Below are 23,825 nucleotides of genomic sequence, written 5' to 3' on the forward strand. Positions count from 1 at the left end.
ATACAAATTTTAAAAAGAAAATGCAACAGGGCAGCCTCTCGGATCAATCTGCATTTGAATACCCAACAGTGCCACAGAACTGCACCAAGATCACCAAAGAAGATTAAATAAAAAAAAAACTAGCCTAAATTAGAGTGGCAAGAGAACTAAACCAGTCAACCTGCAAACCATTTACAAGTTCGGTCACAAAGTATTCTACTAGAACCAAAACAACAGTAAAGATTCTAAGAACTACAAACGCTCCATGATGGACTTGACGGCGTGTAAGATCCTAAAATAATGATGGAACAATGCAGAATGCTCGCCCTCCAAACCATCTCTGTGGTGACGGTTGCTCCCAGTGAGGTTGTTACAGGGACTTCCACCAATCACAAGATCGAAGCCCCCAATTCTTCTAATATACGCCTCGATCCTCTCAGATGACAGTGTCTGCACATCAGTGATCTCAATCAGAGTACCCGTCTGCGTCTGATCCCACCAACTCTTCAGAATCGTCCGGTTGACCTCGGACTTCTCCACTGAAATAACCGTGTTCATCTGTATGCCAAGCCTGTGGAGAGCCACCTCTGCTCCTCCAATACCAGAGAATAAAGACAGCACATTCATGCCTTGTGGGAACAGATCCTTCAGAACTGAGAGATGGTAAGCAACAGTATCGACCTGAAATGAATTTCCTAGAGATCGATACCTCTCTGTCCTGCTGATACCTCTCGTGTGATCCTTCGGAAAGCCGAGTAGAAACTCCATCTCGTCAGGCTCTAGAGGAGCAACCTTGTTTAAGCCAACCCATGCCAGGTTCCATTTCCTACACTCCTCCAACACATACTTCTGAACTCTTGGAGGAGGTGGGTCTGAACTGTTTGTGAGGGCTACGCGAATCCTCTCTAACAATTTTGCACTAGACACGCAAGTCTGGAGGCAATTGAACTGTCGTCTTGGGTCCCATGAAGGCCACCACCTCTTGGTCCGAGGAAATGCTTCCGATATCGTCTTTGGGGGTATGGGGAGGAGAGGTGACCTGTTCTCAAGTGGCAGGTTGTGTATGTAACCCCTTTTCCTGGCAGCAGCACAGAAGTACTTTGAGTCCACAAACTCTGGTTGAATATCATACAAGAATCTTGATATGGTAGTCCAGACACCTTTTGGAGCAAGAGCAACGTTCTCGTAGTAGAAGTACGGCGGACCAATAGCTTGTGCAGGCAACGATCTGTCCACTCGTCTTGACCACTGGTCTGGCAAGTTAAATCCAACCATTGGATGTGGGAGAGGCATGGGTTCATCACAGCTACCATCTAATGGGCCTCTACTTCCCTGTGCTTGGCCTCCATATCTTTTTCTCTTTTTCTTGTTCCCTGTGCTTCTCCCTCCATAGGAATTATCCTGCAGTATTGCAGACACAGTTCCATTACCAGGCCATTATAATAGAACTAAATCTTATTGCAGACTTGTATGGACAGTAAGACAAACCTCATAGTCAGACAGATTGCCACAGTAACCATCTCCTGCGGTCTGTGAAGCATAGATTGAATCCACCAGAACAGAAATAGATGCATCCGGCCCTGAGTAATTTTCAACCACAGACCACAGTAGATGGCGTAAGGTGCATGGCCAGTTAAAATAAAACAGGGACGGGGGCAGAATCTGAGCGGTACAAGTTGCATGCAAGATGCAAAAAAAGGTTTTATTTAACAGCAAATGCCATTAAAATATTCTGACCCCAAACGAACAATAAACTGTTCGTTGACTGCTTTGAAGGAGCATCTGAATGCTTGCTACTCATAGAAACAAAGGTTTACATGTACTACTTGGATGGATAACTTCCTAAACACCCAGTTATTCTTGTAAGAAATAATATTTATCATACGCCTTGCTTTCTACAGATTATTATGGGCATGCCTAAATGCTTTGTCTTCAGATTTGAATATAACTGGTTAACCCAAACTTGATGCAAACAGTAAATCAAGCTTGGAAAGATTCAACCATTCTAGGTTACCTCAGGTCAAGATTGCAGCCAATTTACGAGTTCCAAGTTACAGCATTTGAAGAGAATTCTCAAAATCCAGAGAGTAAACCAATAGAAAGCTTGACATATAATTAAACATGGCAATGTTATTATTCAACTGATTTATTCTATATGAGAGCATATCCTACTTTCAAGGTTGGAAATTGATGTTTATTTTGCTGAGGAATCTAATGCAAAGAGACGAGAATGGAACAAAGTCTCAGAGAGCACACCGCATCTGGTAATAGCCAGTGCAGCCTCGTCTTCAGGAAACCCCATTTTAACTAAGGAATCAACTTTTTCGTCCTTCCGTGACATCTCATGTAAGAAATCCTGTGTAGAAAGCACATGTAAGCAGTGAGAATACAGTTGACAAGCTACATAAACTACTATTGCAATTACCTTCAAAAGAACAAAAAACAACAATTCCTGTAACGTGTAAAAAAGCGGGAAGTACAATAACTATGAACAAGTTAGGAAAACAAAAAAAAATGAGAAAAACAAATAAAGTGCAGGCCTAGTGCAGTGGTGAGAGATGTCCCAGTGAGTCACGAGGACACGGGTTCGAATCAGCATCTCCGTATTAGCGAGGGGAAGGCTTGCCTTGGTTTATCCCTTCCCCAACCCCACTCATGTGGGAACCTCCACCACTGGGTGGGTCTGCCCTCCCGCCCCCCTCCCAAATGTGTGTAAAAAAACGGAAGTCCAATTGTAGTCCAATTCAATCAACTCTCAGCTAAATGAATTCACATGCCAAACACCATAAAATACAATGCAAGTTCAATGTTTGTGTCATCTTGCTTCTCAAAGAGGACACTTGGAAGGAAGATGACACAAACAACATGTGGGAGAAGATGAAAACCTGCATTCGAAAGGCCACCTAAGAGGTGTGTGGAGTAACTAGAGAGAATAGAGGCGAAGCTAAAGATACTTGGTAGTGGAATGAGGAAGTCTAAAGGGCTATTAAGGAGAAGAAAAAAATGCTAACATTGTACCATGACTAGTATAATGCACGTGTGTTGTGACGGCACAAAAATATTCGATAAAATATTAGCGCACAACGATTACATGAAAACGAGCAATACATATATTATCATCGACCTTAATATCTCACAATTTTTTTGCCAACAACCAATACAAAACTAAACTCGGAATCTAGAGCGCCTCCTCTCCCTCAATTGTCCGGCCACGCACCGCCAGCGGCGGCAACGCCTCCTACTCTCCCGCGGTTGTTCTTGCCCCGCTGACTGCAAAGGCGCATGGCGGCAAAGAGAGGAGGCGCTACAAGATCGAGGCGCTTGCCGACGGGGGAAGGTAAAGGCGGCGGCGCCGGTAGGGCGCGGAGACAGCGACTGGCGAGTTGGAGGCCAGCAGGATGGCCTACTGCATGTCCTCCACGGAAGAATTTGGGTGAGAAAGGCAGGGATGGGGAAAGAGATGTGATGTTAGGGGTTAATATACGACACCAATAACGAGGAGGAGGAAGCACTCGTGGTGGTTGGTTGTGCATGCAAGGGGTAAGACTTATCTTATCTAGTTGTTACGCCAGACAAGGAGAGGAAATTAGATCTAAACGCTTCGAGCGTGACACACCCACACACTTATTTGGTTGTTAGGCAAGACATGGGGGAGGAAATCAAGATCTATAAGTTGGGCTACAGTTAGATTAGAAAGAAGTATAAGGACCTTTTTTTGCAAAAGGGACAATCTGTTAGAGTATTAGAGTACTCGTTTAGGGTTTGGGGTCTACCCCGTGTATTTACCTTCTCACCCCTGTGTAATGGGTCAGGCCCAACTACCCAGTCTATTAATACATCACCCAACCCCTTGTTAGGGTTAGGGTTTCCCACACAATCGATGTTTTCGAGTCGAGTCGTGCAACTACTGACTAGTAGAGACTCGAGACTAGGACAAACTAGTCGTGACTAGTCGAACATAAGTCAGTGATTATATTTTTATAACTTTCTACATACGCTAAGACTAAAAACATGCTAGAACACTAAAAACACCTTGTTTAGTATATTTTCATCCATCTCCATCTTCTACAATATATCATTAAATATTGAATATAGCATTGTAGTAAGTCTTCTATCGTTCTCTTTGGTTTCAAAGAACTTGTTTGGATCCAAAAACAATGTTGCTCTATACAGATTGGTATCCATCTGACTGTCCCACCCCTTATCAACAATAGAAATTACTTCATCTATTATTCTTTCTATGATTCTATGTGCTCCAAAGCTTTTTTGATGCTCTTTTTTCATGGTCCATGGCAGCCCACCATATAGCCATTGCCAGTCTCTCATCACCATCAACTATCCTCAGGAATATTAGAATAGGTTGTGAAGCTCTCATGCAATCTTCTACTGCTTGCCAAAATGCAACAGAGTGACAAACAACACGTGCATTTCCTACTTCAGTGTTCTTCATTTTGCTCTCACACCATTCATTACTAACAAAGAGAGCTTTCGATCCTTGTCTTTGTTTCCACATATTAGCCAATGTAAGGAAGGATGTTGCAAACATAGTAGTTGCAAAACATAGTTGCATGCCTCACAAGATCTCAACCATTTGTCTTGGCCTCATCAAGTCATGAATCATTCCATATCATAGATAAATAAGGTAGAAAACTTGTCTATTAGCATTTCATACCATCTCATTCCATCTCATACCTACTAGGGTTGAGATGGCTGGATGGGCTCACATTTTTATACCTAGGCCCAAATAAGTCACCCGACTCAATCGCTGCGACTAGTCGTTACTACTCGTGACTAGTCAACGAGTCGAGCGACTAGTAGAGAAAGTCGAGTCGTTCAGATCGACTTCTCGACTAGTTGCCAGACTTTAAAACCTTGGGGACAATGGTGGAAACCAAGGAAACTGGTGCTTTATAAGAGTAGGTAGGAGTGTGGATAGCATAGAAAAATACATGGTAGCAAAGAATAGTGCGTCTAAGGATCTTTACCAATGCTTGAGTACGAAGAAAGGAGAGAAGGGCAGATATAGGATAGCCAGGGTTCGTGACAGGAAGACAAGAGACCTCAATCGAGTTAAGTGCATTAAGGATGAAACAGAGCGCCTCTTGGTGAAGGAGGACGAGATCAGGCATATATGGTAAGAGTACTTTGACAAATTAATCAATGGGGAGAATGGGGACACAACCTTTCAGTTGGATGACTCTTTTGATGACACCAATAGGCTCTTTGTGCGTAAGATTCAAGAATCTAAGGTTAGGGAGGCTTTGAAAAGAATGAAAGGGGGTAAGGTGATGGATCCTAATGATATTCCAATTGAGGTATGAAGATGCCTCGAGGATATTGCTATAGTATGGCTAACCAAGTTGTTCAACCATATCTTTCGATCGAACAATACGCCTAACAAGTGGAGAAGTATTATTTGTACCGATTTACAAGAATAAGGGAGATATTTAAAGCTGTAATAATTACCAAGGAATTAAGTTGATGAGTCATACTATGAAGCTATGGGGGAGAGTTATCAAGCATCGTTTGAAAGCAATAACGAGGATCTCTTTGAACCAATTTGGTTTCATGCCTGGAAGGTCAACAATGAAAGCCATCTAAAGTATTAAAATACGATGGGTTTTGGAACGCTCTCCGCGTTTCGCGTGATTTTCCCCACACCGGTCCCGACGTGTGGAAAGCGACCACGAACGCGAATTGTTCAGCTGGTCAAACATTTCGGCATGCATGTCCTCTCATGAATCCTTATATTAAAAAACTTGCCGTGCCGAAAAGTTCTAGCCTCCTCAACAGTCAACAGCCAAGCCGAGTAGTATGCTACTGCTACAGTGCTATTGCTCCCTCCACCTACCTTGATGTCTGCGATCTCTTCCCACCTGCATCAAGGGTTTCCTTCACCTTCGTGGAACGCTCTAGGGAACAGGGGATGGCGGCAACGGCGACCGAGGTGGATAGGATCTCGTACTGGCCACGAAAGACGGTCGCATAGCCTCCTCCGCGGACGGAGCCGGAGCGCGAGACGACGACGTGGCGCCCGTCCCCACGAGCATGCAGATCCCGAGGCCGCGGCGGCGCGCGACATCCCCACTGCTTGGGACCTTGAGCACGTGCGGGCGCATGGCCACCGCGGGCTCCACGCCCCAGCGTGGCGGCGTGCTCTATTGCCTCCTCGCCCTCTTGTCGTTGTTGTTCCTCGCTTCCGGTGAGGTCATCTTCGAGGAACGCTTTGATGATGTGTCCTGCAGGCGCTCAAGAGGAAGAACCAGAGGCCGCTCTTCGAGGAACTGCTCAAGGTCAAAGAAGGTGCCTCCATTTCCCAATCTTTATATTTTCGCTTCAAGATAAGGGGTCGCCTTCGAGGAGCGCTTCGATGATGTGTCCTGTAGACGCTCAAGAGGAAGAACCAAAAGCCGCTCTTCGAGGAGCTGCTCAAGGTCAAAGAAGGTGCCTCCATTTCCCAATCTTTATATTTTCGCTTCAAGATAAGTAAATCATAGATAACGATATAATACAGATAAAAAAGGATGGCAAAACAATGTAAGGTAAAGTCAGTTTTACGAGGATAAAACTTGTATGCCCTAAGCCTTGACTATCAAGAACACCGGACACTGATTGTCCTTCGTACAATTGAACCAAAATGAAACTGAGCGGTTGGCTATTTAAAAATGTTGACAGCAACAAGACGTAACTTTTTTCAGGTATGCAATAATCCAAACACACCCTCAGTCTTCCTTTCCTTTTCTCTATGATTCCGGATAAGATACATATGTTTACGGCACAAACCTTACCTCTTTGTCTCTGTGTGATGCAGAGTTGATGCTTCTGAGGTTCATCTTCCTACAACTGATGGTGTTTAAGGGGATGACCCAGAGGACATGCATCCTTGAAGGCTGGACATTCAGCATGCTGCCATGCAAGACACCAGACGATGAGGCCACCACCAAGGAGAGTTTCGTTGCTATCGGGACTACCCATACGAAGGTGATCAGACTCTGGAATTAGAATTTTGGAATAACCTTATTGTCCATTACATTTTTTGTTTGAGCTGTGCTGGTGAGTTAGATGGAATCTACTATGACATGATTTTGACTCGCATCCTGTCAAGAGCGTCGAACCCTTGACTCGCCGGGCCTCGGCTACGTAACTCGTAGCCTTCGGCCGTCTTCTCCGGTAGGAGTATTCCTCCTAACCGCAGGCTTGAGAGAGAGAGGTGGGAGATGACTTGATACTTTATTGCCCTCAACAGTGCTGCGCACTTGGGGATATATAGGGCCGGCGGCCACACAAATGGAGCAAGCTCCCTAATTATCTTCCCTGCCAAAATACTACTTTCCTACTTATTCCTTGCCATAAGTGCTAAATTGCTACTTTCCTACTTATTCCTTGCCATAAGAGCCAAATTGATACTTTCCTATTTATCCCTTGCCATAGGTGGCTGCTGCTTTCCTAAACTTGAGTGCCTGCCATCTGCGTCGCTGCTGCACTGTTGGCGCGCTCCGCTGCCCGCCGGATGTCGCGAGCGCGCCTGCGCCTTGTGTACGGCTTACCGTACATGACATCTCTCCCGGCCTCGAAAGTCAGCTCGTCCTCGAGCTGGAAAGCGGGGAAGCTTGCCCTGAAATCCTCAAAATCCTCCCAGGTCGCAGACGACACTGGTTCACCGTGCCACTGTACCAGAACTTGCCGAATGCCGCGAGCCAGGCGACCCGCCAGGACACGGGAAGGTGTGGACACCACTGCGCCGTTGAGTGTGGCCGGTAGCGCAGGTGGTTCCGTTGGTGGCGCCCCAACGAACTTCTTGAGGATGCCCACATGGAAGACGTCGTGGATTTTGGCGTCGGATGGAAGCTGAAGGCGTACGGCCGCCTCGTTGATGATCTCCTTGACACGGTAGGGGCCGACGTAGCGGGGCTTCAACTTGCCCGTGGTGGAACGTGGCAGGGATGCCGATGGTCGTTGACGGAGACGAAGAAGGGCCCAGTCACCGACATTGTAGACGACCTGCCTGTGATGCTGATCGTAGGCGCGTTTCTGGGATTCTTGCGCCTGATGGAGACGGTAGCGAACGTCGTCGAGGAAGGCAGCCCGTTCCTCCATCTCCTGTGCCACCGCGGGCACGCGTGCGTCACCCGGCTCGTAGGACCGGATGGTCGGTGGGTCGCGGCCGTAGACCACCCGGAAAGGTGTCTCGCGGAGTGAGGACTGGTATGCGGTGTTGTAGGTGTACTCCGCCCATGGAAGCCACCGGAGCCACTGTCGGGGTCGATCGCCGGTGAAGCAGCGAAGGTACATCATGATGACGCGGTTGGCTGCCTCCGACTGGCCGTCAGTTTGCGGATGGAAGGCGGAGGACATGAACAACTTGGTTCCAGTCAGGGCCATTAGCTCCCTCCAGAAGGCCGACGTGAAGACGGGGTCTCGGTCCGATACGATGGACTGCGGGATGCCGTGCAGCCTCACCACCTCGGCGCAGAATGCTTGCGCCACCGACTCCGCCGTGTATGGGTGCGCCAGTGGGATGAAGTGGCAGTACTTGCTGAAACGGTCGACGACAGTGAGAATGACCGTCTTGCCTTGCACGCGGGGCAGAGCTTCGATGAAGTCGATGCCGATGTCCGACCACACCCCATTTGGGATCGGCAGGGGCTGTAGGAGACCAGCTGGACGAAGGTGATCGGACTTGTATGTTTGGCATGTGCCGCACGCCCTGACGAATTCCTGCACAATACGACGCATGTTGGGAAAATGAAAGTCGCGCCGTAGTCGATGCAGGGTGCGGTGGACGCCCTCGTGGCCGTCATCATGTACAGCGGCCACGATCTCCCGTAATAGGGGTGAAGTGGCTGGGATATAGAGGCGCCCCTCCATGGCGACCATCCCACCGATGATGGACCATGGTGCAGCGCGCGTGCCGACGCGGATCTCTTCGTAGAGGGCGACGAGAGCCGGATCCGTAGCCTGTGCCTGGCGCAGGCGCTCGACGAAGTCGAAACGGGGTGCTGAAATGGCCATCAGTGTGCCCTCGTCGGGGTCCCTCCTGGATAGTGCGTCGGCGACGGTGTTCGTGGCGCCCGAGCGGTATTCGACCGTAAAATCGAATCCCAGAAGTTTGCCCACCCAATGGTGTTGGGGAATCGTGGCCAACCTCTGGTCGAGGAGATACTTGAGACTGAAGTGGTCCGTCTTGACGATGAAGTGTCGTCCCCATAGGTACGGCCGCCAGTGCCGGACAGCCTGGACCAGGCCGATAAGTTCGCGCTCGTAGGCGGCGAGGTCGCGGTGGCGGGGTGCAATAGGTCGGCTGAAGAACGCGACCGGGTGTCCCTCCTGGACGAGCACCCCACCGAAGCCTGTGGAGGATGCATCGCACTCCACCACGAACCGCTTGCCGAAATCTGGCATGGCGAGGACAGGAGCAGACGACACGGCTGCCTTGAGCGCCGTAAAGGCAGCCATGGCCGCGTCATCCCAGACGAAGCCATCCTTTTTGAGGAGGGCCGTTAAGGGGGCAGCCACCGTGCCGTAGTTGTGGACGAAGCGGCGGTAGTACCCGGTGAGGCCGAGGAACCCTCGAACGGCCCGGACCGAGCGCGGCGGCGGCCAGTCGTGAATGGCAGCCACCTTGGCCGGGTCCATGGCCACCCCTGCGGCCGAGATGATGTGGCCGAGGTAGGCGACAGATGTTGCTCCGAAAGAACACTTCGAACGCTTGATGAACAGCTGATGGCGTTGTAGCTCGTCGAGGACGGCCCGTAGATGGCGGAGGTGATCGGCCCACGTGCTGCTGTAAATGAGGATGTCATCAAAGAATACCAGGACGAACCGTCGGAGGAAGGGCCGGAGCACGTCATTCATCAGTGCCTGGAACGTGGCTGGGGCGTTGCAGAGCCCGAACGCCATCACGAGGAACTCATATAAGCCATCGTGTGTGCGGAACGCTGTCTTGTGCACGTCTTCTGGCCGCATCCGGACCTGATGATAGCCCGACCGTAGATCCAGTTTGGTGAAGAATTTGGCGCCGTGGAGCTCGTCGAGAAGCTCCTCCACGACCGGGATGGGGAACGCGTCCTTGATGGTGAGGGCGTTGAGGGCCCTGTAGTCGACGCAGAAGCGCCACGAGCCATCGGGCTTCTTGACCAGGAGCACGGGCGATGAGAATGGGGAGTCGCTGCGACGCACGATCCCCTGGTCAATCATGGCGTTGCACTGCCGCTCCAGCTCGTCCTTGTGTGCAGCCGGGTAGCGGTACGGCCGAACAGCCACCGGTGACGCATCGGGCTTGAGGAGAATGCGATGGTCGTGGGCGCGCTTGGGGGGCAAACCCATCGGAGCTGCGAAGAGTCCCCCGAACGAGGCGAGAAGGGCCTCCAGTAGGGCGTCCGTTCCGTTGGTGGCGCGCAGCGCCGGCTCCTTGGGGCTGGGCGTGCCCGTCCAGGAGATGGAGCGCCCCTGGCGCTGGAACGTCATGCGGCGATTGGCGAGGTTCCACACGATTGGCCCCAACGCACCAAGCCATCGTGTGCCGAGGACGACGTCGTACCCGGCCAATGGCATGACGAAGAGGTCAGCCGGGTAGAGTTCGCCCTTGACGTGGAGCGGCGCATTGCGAAGGACGCCCGCGCAGGTGATCCGCTCGCCATTGGCCACCATGGCCGTGAGGCGGGGTCGGCGCTGGATGGGGATGCCCGACTGGTGCGCCGCCGCTGCGGATATAAAATTGTGGGTGCTTCCCGAGTCGAGCAGTGCCACCAGGGAGACTGAACCGAGGGTGACGGCGATCTGCATGGTGTCCCCTGGCGCGACCCCGGCCACTGCCTGGAGGGAAAAACAGGGAGCGTCGGTCTCCGCGGCACCCGTTTCCGCCTCGGCCTCCTCAATTTCGACGCCATCCAAGAAGAAGATGCGCCTGCAAAAACGGTTGTGGCCACGAGAATATTTCTCGTTACAATTAAAACACAGTCCTTGGCGGCGCCGATCCGCCATCTCCTCTGGAGATAATCGCCTGGAGCCGTCGCCACGGCCCGTTGCTGCGCACAGTGGCGGTGCTGGCAGCGCCAAGGGGGCCTGTGGCGCCGGGAGCGCCTGAGTCGCTGGCCGCGGAGGTGGCGGCGGCAGGATGCCGCGCGGCCCTGTCTTGGCTGGTGCCGGGATCTTGGCGAGCTCCATCTGCTCCACCTGCCGCGCTAGGCTCATAGCAGTGTTGAGGTTGCCGGGGTTGAGTATCCGCACTGCGTGGCTGAGCGGTGGCAGCAGGCCGCCGGTGTAGAGTTGGACGCGTTGCTCCTCCGTCATCCTGCCAGCACGGGGTAGGAGCTCCTGGAATCGGTTGGAGTACTCCTCGACCGTGCCGGTGCGTCGACACTCGGTGAGCTCGAAGAACGGCGCTGAACGGAGGGCTGGCCCGAAGCGCAGGTTGAGCAGTTCCCTGAATCTGCTCCAGGACGGGGTGCCCTCGTCTTCCTGTAGTTGTATGTACCAGTGCTGTGCGATGCCCTCGAGATTATACGAGGCCATCCACACTTGCTCCTCCACCATTGTACGCTGCTGGCGAAAATACGACTCACATTTGTTGATGAAGAGGAGGGGATCGGACTTGCCATCAAACCGCGGAAAGTCCCATTTCTGGAACCTTGGCGGGCGATCGATGTCGCGATGACGCTCGGGCTGGGCGCCGCTTGCGGAGGAGGAGTCGGACTTCTCCTTCAGCCTGGTGATGTCGGCCTGCATGGCCTTCATCATCTCGATGACGTCGGCTAAAGTGGGCTCGGCCATGTGGATGGAGGATGGCGAACCGCTGGTGGGCGTGGTCGGGGATGGTGGTGTGGTTAGTGGATCGGTGGGCGGGACTGGGTGAGGCAAGGATCTCCGGACTCGGGATACCAAGCTGTCAAGAGCGTCGAACCCTTGACTCGCCGGGCCTCGGCTACGTAACTCGTAGCCTTCGGCCGTCTTCTCCGGTAGGAGTATTCCTCCTAACCGCAGGCTTGAGAGAGAGAGGTGGGAGATGACTTGATACTTTATTGCCCTCAACAGTGCTGCGCACTTGGGGATATATAGGGCCGGCGGCCACACAAATGGAGCAAGCTCCCTAATTATCTTCCCTGCCAAAATACTACTTTCCTACTTATTCCTTGCCATAAGTGCTAAATTGCTACTTTCCTACTTATTCCTTGCCATAAGAGCCAAATTGATACTTTCCTATTTATCCCTTGCCATAGGTGGCTGCTGCTTTCCTAAACTTGAGTGCCTGCCATCTGCGTCGCTGCTGCACTGTTGGCGCGCTCCGCTGCCCGCCGGATGTCGCGAGCGCGCCTGCGCCTTGTGTACGGCTTACCGTACATGACACATCCACCAACTAATTTACTAAGAAATGGGATTCGTCAATCGAGGTGTTTGTTTTTACTTGTGTTTCGATTTAAAATGGTATATCTACGTTGTTTGTTTGTTTTATGTACCCTATATAGTTACTCCATCCTACAATAGGTGCACATCTTAGACCTCACATTTTGAGAAGCCAGACATTCTCAACTTTGACTAGATTTTTAGAAAAATAGTATTAATATTTCTATCTTAAAATATCTTTACTACACACAATGTGACTCACCTAATGATGTCTATTTGATATCATAAATATTAATGTTTTGATATCATAAATATTAATGTTTTTTCATATACTTAATCAAATATATAATTTGTCGACTCGGAGTGCAAGATATACACCTATTTTAGGACAGATAAAGTATCCAACGAGAAACTTATAGCTCTACTCTACATATAAATAAATCACATTCTACAATTTGTCTCTAGGTGAAGTTTTAATTGCTACGGGTGGCCAATGTACATGTTGATCAATTCTTGTGCAAAGGAAATCCTAATTTCTAAACACATGTTAAATGGACTGGTATGGTCTGCTACTTATGCAAACAACCCCATGTTTGCACAGAGGTAGTCCCTCCCTATCGAGTATCTTGCTAGAGTTGTGAAACAAATTTTGCAAGGCCTGACAAATATGAATGTATTGCCTTTCATGTCTCACTCCTCGTTTCCTCAGTTTATCCTGTTCTAGATATGCTTATATCTGATCTGAATGATATATTTTTCATCTGCCTCTTTCAAGTTGTGGTTTAGGTTGCCTCTAGAGAAGTCCAAGGCTACGGATGACGATCTTGGTAAAATAAAGAACGATCATCACTACTCCTGTTACCATGTGATTCACATACATGAACCTTTCTTTAGTGTCCTTATAACTATTGTTCAGCTTTGTATACGGTAGTCCTGATAGGGCGCCCTTACGGGCGCCTCATGTTCTAGTTTTCTTAACAAGACAAGTGATAGAGCAGTATAGGGAGCAAAAGAAGGATCTACACATGATTTTCATGTAATACCCAAACTTGTAACCCAAAGTAAAGGAGATAATTTTTTTCTATATGATTTTCCTCTATTTGATATCACATGCGAACAACCTTATTTTAAGTAAGTAATTAACCAATAACCAATAAAAAAATCGTGCATCATGTCGGAGTTTCTTTGTGTGTGCATTTGGTAACAATAAAAATAATATTAATAGCAAAATATTACTGGCCCAATTTGGAATTAAAGATCTAATTGGAATACTAGGATCTGAGAAAAAAGAAGAAAAATACTATACAAATTAAATTAATTAAATAAATAAATTCGATTCATACTATTATTTGAATGAAAACATTTAACCTAAGTATGAGCTCCACACATATGAATTCAAATTCGAAACTTAAAACTGAAAATGAAAGAAATAGGAAAAATAAAATAGAAAAGAAAAAGGAAGAAAGGAACTGTGCGCCTGGGCCTAATCCGGCTTAGCCGGCCCAACCAGCACGTTCTCTGCAAGGCCCAGCCGGAATCCATGACTGACTTGCGGGGCCCCCTTGCCAGTCTACGTAACTCGGTCGCACGAAGCTTCTGTCCCGTGGGCCCCGAGAGACCGACTCAACACGTCGCGTTGCGCCCTCACTGCGTCTGGGCCCCCCGTGTCAAAACATCACCCTCACCTCCGCAACGGCCATGGCCGAGATGTCCGCCACCACGCGGGGTTTGTGGATCAGCTGGCCGCTAACCGCCCAACCTCACCCGGCCATAAAACTCTGCTGCACCGAACCTTATGCGCCTCTCGCTTCCGTGCCAAACCCTCGCCGTCGCGTATAGAGCTTAGGGAGAGAAAAGCCAGGGGTGGCAGAAGTGGGGAGACACGGGTTCCCGTTCCCGTCACCGTCCAGTGCCGGAGATCGAGTCAGGAACCTGCGCCGAGTTGCTGCGAGGGAGACCGAAGCACTTGCTGGCCGAATCGACAAGCAGAGCAACCTTAATTGCTCGTCGGTGCTTCGCTTGGGTGCCGCACCGCCTTGTGTCGTGAACAGAGACCTTGCCGCCGTGAACCGAGGTAAATTCACTCCCCAGTTTATTCGCCATGTCCTCGTAGGGTGTATGTGTTAGTCAATTTCGGCTTCGGGGCGTTGGTGCGCCTGTGGGTGCTCGCCGGAGAGATCTCCGTCACGGGAGAATTCGCCGCCGTCGCGCTATTACGACTGAGAGGTAGACGACTGAGTGTGAACCGTTAGATGCTAAATGGACGGCTTAGATTAGACGCCGCGTACCCCTTCGATTGGACAGATCCGCGCCGCTAGATCCCGATCGGACGTCTCGGTGGCGGCGTGGGGTGTTTGAATCCGTGTCGTCGATCGGCGATCTAATGGCTGCCATAGCGTACCGTTTCACGCTCGGGTAAATTAAATCAAGAGCGTCTGGAATTGATCGGACGGCTCAGATCACACAGTACCCCTTCGCGTGGCAATATCTCAAAAGAGCCCTTAGGAATACTTAAAATCAACCCGCCGTCCACCCCAGGGTTGCTCTGAGTCTGGGGAAATCTTATGATTCTGCCCCCGTGTTTCCTTATATTTAGTGCTCGGCCCAGAGAACAGAGAAATTGGATAAATAATTATGGAAATTGATTTTTAGTACAAAACTAATTCATATTAAGTCCAAATTAATCCATTCCAGTTCCTATAATTTTGTAATAATATTGTTTATCACTTAGTGTTACTGTTTTACCATGAAACCCACATTAGAATTGATCACACAATCAATTTTGTACCAAGCACATAAATACTTCGGAAAATCATAACTTGAAATCTGTAACTCCGAATTTAGTGATTCTTTTTCCTATGATCTCGTTTTAATGTGTAGATTATTATTATGTATTTTGTATACATGTTTGGTGTGATGTTAATTTCTTCCTTATACCATGCTTGTTTGTATTGTGACGAGTAGAAGAGCCAGTGGCCGAGGATCAGGGTGTTTAGCAGGTAGAAGTTACTGAGCAGGAGCTCATTGAAGGCAAGTTGTGCCCTTTACCACTTTTATTACCCAATAATGTTCTTTATAATCATTTATTCATGCATAGGTTTAATTTTGATGGGACCCAATAGGTCACCCTAGTCTGGTTATCTTTTCACCTTGTTTACCCCTGAACTATTTGGGTAGTTTTTGCTATTGCTCTTTATGGTTTTGTGAAAGGGAAATGTGCCCTTGGGCCATTTCTATAAATGTTTTGGTGATTAGATGCCCAACACAAATTACTTAGGTTCAAATGTACTAAGTGTGGAAGAGATGCAAATCAAAGAATCAAGGTATGACTCTGGCCTTAGTAAATTGTTTTTGAGTACTAACATATTTCTCTAAGTGCTAGGAACCTTGGTTAATCAACTAAGATTGGATTGGAGAAGTTTGGCTAAGTGCAGCCAAACTTGAACCAGCCTGAGGTGCACCGGACTGTCCGGTGCCCAGGCTGGCTCGGCGACGAACTCGTCGTTCTTGGGAATTCGCCGAGGGCGCTGCGGCTATAATTCACCGGACTGTCCGGTGAGCCAACGGCGCCCTCGCCAACGGTCGGCAGCGCAATCAGCGGGTGACGCGTGGCCTGGGCCAACGGTAACTTGGTCGCACCGGACAATGTCCGGTGCGACAAGGGGACCAAGGGCTCAACGATCGGCTTCGCCAGAAAAGGAAGGAGATCGGGCACCGAACAAGGACTGTTCATGTCCGGTGGTGCACCAGACTGTCCGGTGTGCCGCCCGACAGAAGGCAAGAATTGCCTTCCAAATGGAATTCCAATGGCTCATAGCTGCCTTGGGGCTATAAAAGGGACCCCTAAGCGCATGGAGCACTACACCAAACATTCTCTAAACATCCTAAGACGCCTAAACTCCGCAAATACGCATTTGGATCATCATGATTGAGATTTGACCACTGAGTGTGTTGTGAACTTGTGGCATTGTTCTTGTGTGCTCTCTTCTTGGCTTGTGTGTGTATTGTTGCTGCGATTCTTGTTTTGTGTGTGTTTCTTTCCCTCCCTTACTCTTGTGCTTTTCTTGTGATCAACATTGTAAGGGTGAGAGGCTCCAACTTGTAGAGATTCCTCACAAACGGGAAACATCACTAAGGAAGAAAACGGTGGTACTCAAGTTTGATCGTTGGATCATTTGAGAGGGATTGAGTGCAATCCTTGACCGAAGGAGGTCACCACAATGTGGAGTAGGCATTGGTCAAACCACGGGATAAAATCACCGTGTCTCTTGTGTCATCTTTTATTGTGATTGGTTTTTCTTCTTTTTTTTTCTCGAATACGCAGGAGAGCTGCGTATCATTATATTAAGTAGAAAAAGATGGGGTGAGGTGTTAAAGAACCTCATACAACTCAACACACCACCCAACAAAAGAAAATGAGCAGGAGCACCAGTGCACTAAGCATACTAGAGACCAACTCCTCAAATAGTATGCCGAGGTAAAAGGATATCAGATAATCCGCGAGCCCCAGCCCTACACCAGAGATGAGACTCAGCCATGACCCAATTTATGACCTTGCTAGCCCTAGGCTGCTCTCCGTTGAAGACACATTGATTGCGATGAATCCAAATGGCCCAAGCTCCTAAAATGATAAGGGAGTTCAGCCCCTTGCGCAGCTTCTTATCGGAGGGGCTAATAAGGGTCATGCTTACATTCTCCCACCAATCATCAAAAGAAGAAGAATCGAGACTGGGAGAGAGGTGCTGCAAACCGACCGTTTTCAGGATATTAAACCAGACTTCCCTTGAGAAGACACAGGAAACTAGCAGATGATTCATAGTTTCTTCCTCCTGGTCACATAACAGACAACTTTGAGGATGAGGCAGGCCTCTCCTTGCCAGCCGGTCAGCGGTCCAGCAGCGGCCGTGCGCCACCAGCCACATGAAGAATTTACATTTTCCAGGAGCCCAACTCTTCCAAATCCTCCTCCAAGACCTAAAGGTTGTTGAGCCAATAAAGAAACCATCATAGGCCGCTTAATCACTTGTGCTCTTGTTCCTAAGTTTAATACTCATTCTAAAGGAACAATCAAGTGAAGAGTTCTCGCTATAGCATCTTGGTTTTGATCTAACTAACATTTCGTAACCAAGTTTGGACTATTTAGTACTTGATTTTACAGGATCACCTATTCACCCCCCTCTAGGTGCTCTCAATTGGTAGCAGAGTCGTACTCTTCATTTAGGGACTAACCGACCAAAGAGATGGATCCTAAGGGTAAGGGGATGGTGATCAACGACAAGGAGAAGGAGTCCCTCTTCAACGAGCCAAGAGATGACAAGCCCACTGACTCAGGCTCAAGTCACAAGAAGAAGGACAGAAAGAAGAAGAGGCACATAAAGAAGATCATCTACTACGACAGTGACGCCTCCTCTTCACCAAGGGATGACGACGACGAAGACTCTTCATCGAAAAAGAAAACGCTTAATCAAAATTATTCCTTTGATTATTCTCGCATCCCCTACAATTCAAATGCCCATTTGCTCTCTATTCCACTTGGAAAACCCCCACACTTTGATGGAGAGGATTATTCTTTTTGGAGTCATAAAATGCGTAGTCATTTATTCTCCCTCCATCCTAGTATCTGGGAGATTGTTGAAAATTGAATGCATTTTGATAGCTCTAACAACCCTGTGTTTATCAATGAGCAAATACACAAAAATACACAAGCTACTACTATTTTATTAGCATCTCTATGCAGGGATGAATACAACAAAGTGGCCTAGATAATGCCAAACAAATATGAGACACCCTCAAAATTTCTCACGAGGGAAATGATGCCACCATAATCCCTAAAATGGAACTGGTGGAAGGCGAGCTAGGGAGATTCGCGATGATAAGGGGAGAAGAGCCAACACAAACGTACAACAGGCTCAAGACCCTTGTCAACAAAATCCGAAGCTACGGGAGTACAAGATGGACGGATCATGACGTCGTCCGACTCATGCTCAGGTCATTTACTGTTATTGATCCTCATGTTATAAACCTTAATCGTGAGAACCCCAGGTACACCAAGATGACGCCCGAGGAAATCATCGGAAAATTCGTTAGCGGGCGCATGATGGTAAAGGAAGCGAGGTATGTGGATGATGCATTAAACGGACCGCTTCCTCTACACGAATCGCAGCCCGTTGCTCTCAAAGCAACCAGCAGCAAGGAGGTACTACCTAGCAAGCTAGCACAAGTGGAGGATGCCGGGCTCAACGAGGATGAGATGGCACTCATCATCAAGCGCTTCAAGACCGCCTTAAAAGGACGCAAGGAGTACCCTAACAAGAGCAAATCAAGGGGAAAATGCTCCTGCTTCAAATGCGGTAAGTCTGGTCATTTTATAGCACAACGCCTCGATAACGATAATGACCAGGCACAAGAGAAGCATGGGAAGAAGGAAAGAAAGAAGAACTACAGGAAGGCGAAAGGCGAGGCGCACATTGAAAAAGAGTGGGACTCCGACTGTTCTTCATCCGACTTCGATGATGAAGGACTAGCCTCGACCTTCAACAAGTCTTTCCTCTTCTCCAACGAACGACACACGTGCCTCATGGCTAAGGAGAAAAAGGTACGTATTCGAGATACCCCCAAGTATTCTTCTTCTAGTGATGAGGAATCATCTGATGATGAAGTGGACTATACTGATTTGTTTAAAGGATTAGATAAAACTAAAGTAGACAAAATAAATGAATTAATTGATGCTCTTAATGAAAAGGATAGGCTTCTAGAAAAGCAAGAAGATATTCTTTATGAAGAACATGATAAATTCATTAATGTTCAAAAAGCCCTTGCTCTAGAAACTAAGAAGAATGAACTATTGACTTCTGAATTATCTGCTTATAATGAATCTATCTCTAGCCTAAAGAATTTAAATGATGATTTAAATGCTAAGTTAAAAGAAGCAAATTCTGCTAGTTCATCCATAGAGCATGTTGTTATTTGCAATAGATGCAAAAATTTTAACGTTGATGCTTGTAATGAACATAATTCTACTATTATTAAGTTAAACAATGATGTTGCAAGTCTTAATGCTCAACTTAAGACTTGCAAAGATAATTATGAGAAACTCAAATTTGCTAGGGATGCCTACATCATTGGTAGACACCCCTCAATTAAGGATGGACTTGGTTTCCGATAAGAAACCAAGAACTTAACAAGCCAAAGGACTTCCAGTCTCAACAAAGAGAAAGGGAAGGCTCCTATGGCTAGTAGCTTGTATTCTTCACATGGTCAAAAGAATCATGCTTATCTTTATGCTCATGTCAAGAAAATTTCCAGTGTTGCCCATCATGATAAGTGTTATAATCATGTTGCTCTACCTACTTATCATAATTCTCATGCTATGTTTGCATCTAGCTCCACATATGTTCATGGTAGAAGTAGGCCTAGGCGTAATCATAGTGATTCTCATGCACCTAGGAAAGTATACACTGGTCCAACTACTATGTATCAAACATGTAATGTTTCTTTTGTATTGTCATGTAAAAATGCCAAAGTAGTTGCTAGAAAATTGGGATCTAAATGCAAGGGAGAAACATGCATTTGGGTTCCAAAATTTGTTGTAACTAACCTTGTAGGACCCAACAAGACTTGGGTACCTAAAAGCCAAGCTTAATTACCTTGCAGGTTTATGCATCCGGGAGCTCAAGCTGGATTATTGATAGCGGATGCAAAAACCACATGACGGGGGAGAAGAAAATGTTCACCTCTTACATCAAGAACAGGGATTCCCAAGATACTATCATTTTTGGAGATGGAAACCAAGGCAAGGTTAAGGGCTTAAGCAAGATAGCCATCACAACCGAGCATTCAATTTCAAATGTGTTTTTAGTAGAATCGCTCGGGTATAATTTATTGTTTGTAAGTCAATTATGTCATATGGGCTATAATTGTTTATTTACAAATATTGATGTATCTGTCTTTAGAAGGAGTGATTGTTCATTAGCTTTTAAGGGTGTATTAGACGGCAAGCTCTATTTAGTTGATTTCTCAAAAGAGAATGTCGATCTAGATGCATGCTTAATCGCTAAGACTAATATGGGCTGGCTCTGGCACCGCCATCTAGCACATGTTGGAATGAAGAACCTTCATAAGCTTCTAAAGGCAAGAATTACCTTCCAAATGGAATTCCAACGGCTCCTAGCTGCCTTGGGGCTATAAAAGGAACCCCTAGGCGCATGGAGCACTACACCAAGCATTCTCTAAACATCCTAAGACGCCTAGACTCCGCAAATACGCATTTGGATCATCGTGACTGAGATTTGAGCACTAAGTGTGTTGTGAACTTGTGGCATTGTTTTTGTGTGCTCTCTTCTTGGCTTGTGTGTGTATTGTTGTTGCGATTCTAGTCTTGTGTGTGTTTCTTTCCCTCCCTTACTCTTGTGCTTTTCTTGTGATCAACATTGTAAGGGTGAGAGGCTCCAACTTGTGGAGATTCCTCACAAACGGGAAACATCACTAAGGAAGAAAACTGTGATACTCAAGTTTGATTGTTGGATCACTTGAGAGGGATTGAGTGCAATCCTTGACCGAAGGAGGTCACCACAACGTGGAGTAGGCATTGGCTGAACCACGGGATAAAATCACTGTGTCTCTTGTGTCATCTTTTATTGTGATTGATTTTTCTTCTTGAGTTCTCACTTAATCACTTAAGCTATGATATTTTGTGAGCTCACTCTTGCGATATATAAACCCCCCCCCCCCCCACAGGTTAATAGCAGGTGGTCGAAGAGGAGCCGCCCTACAATGAAGCATACGAGTTGAACTAGGTGGCGTCTCCCAGTCAACGTTATGGCGCCATGGATGGACATTAGTTCGTTTTATATTTATCATTTATTTTTGTAAGACTTCCGCTATGTAATAATTACTTTTATGATATTGTGACATTTATCTCTATACACTTTATCATTATATGTGTTGTTCTTTTTTGGCGCACATATGAGACACACCCGGCTTTATCCCTTAAATCCGGGTGTGACATTTCATTGACATGGAAAATTATGACAAGATACCAAGGAATGTTATGTGGTGGGCAAGAGTAAATAGGAAACTAGAGTTGTGGCGAGAGACTCTAGAATCCAAAGGTTTTAGACTCAGTACAACTAAAACAAAATATATGAAATGTGATTTCGGGACTACACATGAGAAAGGAGATGTTAGTTTGGAAAGTCAGGCAGTGCCTAGAAGGACACATTTAGGTATTTAGGATCAATGCTATAGAGAGACGGGGATATTAATGAAGATGTTAGCCATAGAATCGAAGCGGATGGATGAAGTGGCGTCAAGCATCTGGAGTTCTATATGACAAGAGGGTACCACAGAAGCTAAAAGAAAAGATTTATAGGACAATGATTAAACCTTCTATGTTGTATGGTGCAGAATGTTGCCCTACAAAAGACGACATGTTCAACAATTAAGTGTCCCGAAAATGTGTATGTTGTGTTTAATTTGTGGCCATACAAGAAGAGATCAAATCCGGAATGATGATATACGTGATAGGCTAGGAGTAGCACCAGTTGAAGAAAAACTTGTCCAACAACGTTTGAGATGGTTTGGACATGTCCAACGTAGACCTCCATAGACGCAAGTGCGTAGTGGAATTCTAAGGCGCCTTAGTTATGAGAATTGAGAAGGGAGGAAGAGGAAGACTAAAGTTGACATGGGAAGAGACAGTAAATGGAGATAAGGATGGGATATACCCAACCCAAAGATTTAGCCTTGAATATGAGTTCATAAAAAACAACTATCCATGTGGCCGAACCATGACTTGTTGTTCTATTAATTTTTTAACTCTAGTCTACGCAACTTGTTTGGAATAAAAGATTTTGTTGTTGCTGTTTGTCGTTGTATATATGATTGAAGCAAAGTAAATGCATAGTAGGTTTCTCAAAAAAGAATAAAGTAAACGCTTACAATCACCAAGGGGAGCATGAAAATACCTCGTCATCAGAATCATCAACAGAGTTAGCAACCCTGGTGCTTCTCCCTCCAGCATCCTCATCATCCCAGATTTCCAGTGTGTCATCATCATCACTATCGTCAGCAGTTTTGGGGGCACAACTAGAAGCAAAGTCATTATCCACTTTGAGGTCATTGCCTAGTTCCTGCATTTGGCATCACTTATTCACTTTGTAAAATAAATTCTCTTTGATACCATGCAACAACATCATCAAAGAATAACATAGAAGCAGGAACACAAATGAATACCTGGTAAGTAAGAAGGAGCTCAACTAATGAATCTGCTCCATTATCCCCTGAAAGAAAAAAAAACTGTGATATAGGGTATATTAAACCACATAGAATCTAAATAAATGAGAAGAGATGAGCTATTAGTTAAGTACCATTGTCCTTCATGGCCTTCAGAACAATCTCTTCTGAGAAACCCATGTCCACATACTTCTGAACCAAAGAGGCAGATCGCCCAGCCTTCCCATTGCCATTAGCAACCTTAAAACCAACCCCACAAACAAATAGAAACCTTACAATCGTAGCCACTAGAAACAAGGTAACAGTAACATTGAGGGTGTCCGTGTCACTGTAGACTAATCATGATCCTGCGTTTGTTCAAGATTATTATATCCACCACCCAACCCCACCCCGGCCAGTTTGGCACAAGTGGTTTAAATTGAACACCCCTGAGTAACACGAACTAGCTGCTGAACTCACACATTGTTGCATATATGTATGGATCCGTTAGCTGGCTTACCCGTGTCGATGGGCCAGGAGCATCAGTGTTCGTCGCTGCCAGAGCTGATGAACCAGCACCAGCAGCGTTGAAGCTCACTGTCTGCTCCCCGTTACCATCACTGTCCCATTCGAAGTTATCACTGCCATCACTGTCGCTAACCCAGTGCTGTGACACGAATTAAGAAGTACATATCAGCCACATCGATCAACAACAGGACCAAACCACCATCAATCTCGAAAAAAACATCCAAAACGCAAGCTCTAGCTCAATCCAGTGTTAAGAAAACCCCAACACTGAGCGCTGAATATGAGGGCTAGGACACCGTAATGACCTCGCCACATCAAAGACCCCAATCTAACGCGCGGAATATCCGTAGCAGCGGACCATATTATTAGCGTCAAGAATTCATTGCGCGAGATAGCATCTCTTCACAGTACACGGAAGGAGGCAGAGCAGAGAAGACGAGGGGACGCGAAGGGAAACTCTCACCACCATTCCCGAGCCTCCGCGAAGAGCTCCGGGGGCTACCTCTCCGACGCGGCCGGAAGCTGCGGCGACGGACCCGGAGGCACTGGACGGCGTGGCCTGGCACAGCCTCTCTCCGCGCCCCTCGGAGTACCTCTGCCGCCTCTTCCCTCCCGTCGCCGTCGGCCCCTGCGGCTGGGAGTTGGGAGGAAGTGGCAGAGGAGGAGGAGGCCGGCGACGGCAACGGCGACAGGGAGACTCTGCCTGCCTCGGCGACGGCAACGGCGACAGGGTGACTCTTGGCTGCCTCCACCCACTGACCGCT

The 23,825-nt window shown here is 47.4% G+C and overlaps 1 protein-coding gene across 2 annotated transcripts; it reads right to left on the minus strand.

The window, feature by feature from the left end:
• Positions 1–16: 16 nt before the first annotated feature.
• LOC541826 (uncharacterized) lies at positions 17–23,825 on the minus strand. Of its 2 annotated transcripts, NM_001111507.2 has the most exons (8): positions 23,525–23,791; positions 23,054–23,200; positions 22,689–22,794; positions 22,555–22,601; positions 22,287–22,451; positions 2,236–2,335; positions 1,468–1,559; positions 38–1,380 (listed from the first exon to the last, which is right to left on the minus strand). In NM_001111507.2, the coding sequence occupies exons 1-8, from the start codon at positions 23,528–23,530 to the stop codon at positions 232–234; spliced, it is 1,812 nt and encodes a 603-aa protein (NP_001104977.2). In that variant the 5' UTR covers positions 23,531–23,791; the 3' UTR covers positions 38–231. The 2 variants fall into 2 exon arrangements, with proteins under 2 accessions (XP_035818323.1, NP_001104977.2); XM_035962430.1 differs by lacking the exon at positions 23,054–23,200 and having other exon boundaries at positions 17–1,380; positions 23,525–23,825.

Source organism: Zea mays, chromosome 9 (assembly GCF_902167145.1).
Source record: "Zea mays cultivar B73 chromosome 9, Zm-B73-REFERENCE-NAM-5.0, whole genome shotgun sequence".
NCBI lineage: Eukaryota > Viridiplantae > Streptophyta > Magnoliopsida > Poales > Poaceae > Zea > Zea mays.

Coding starts and splice junctions, on each gene's coding strand:
- LOC541826 (NM_001111507.2), bottom strand. Junction 22,795..23,053: donor CTCCTGGCCCATCGACACGG/GTAAGCCAGCTA, acceptor GTTGGTTTTAAG/GTTGCTAATGGCAATGGGAA. Junction 1,381..1,467: donor GCAATCTGTCTGACTATGAG/GTTTGTCTTACT, acceptor GCAATACTGCAG/GATAATTCCTATGGAGGGAG.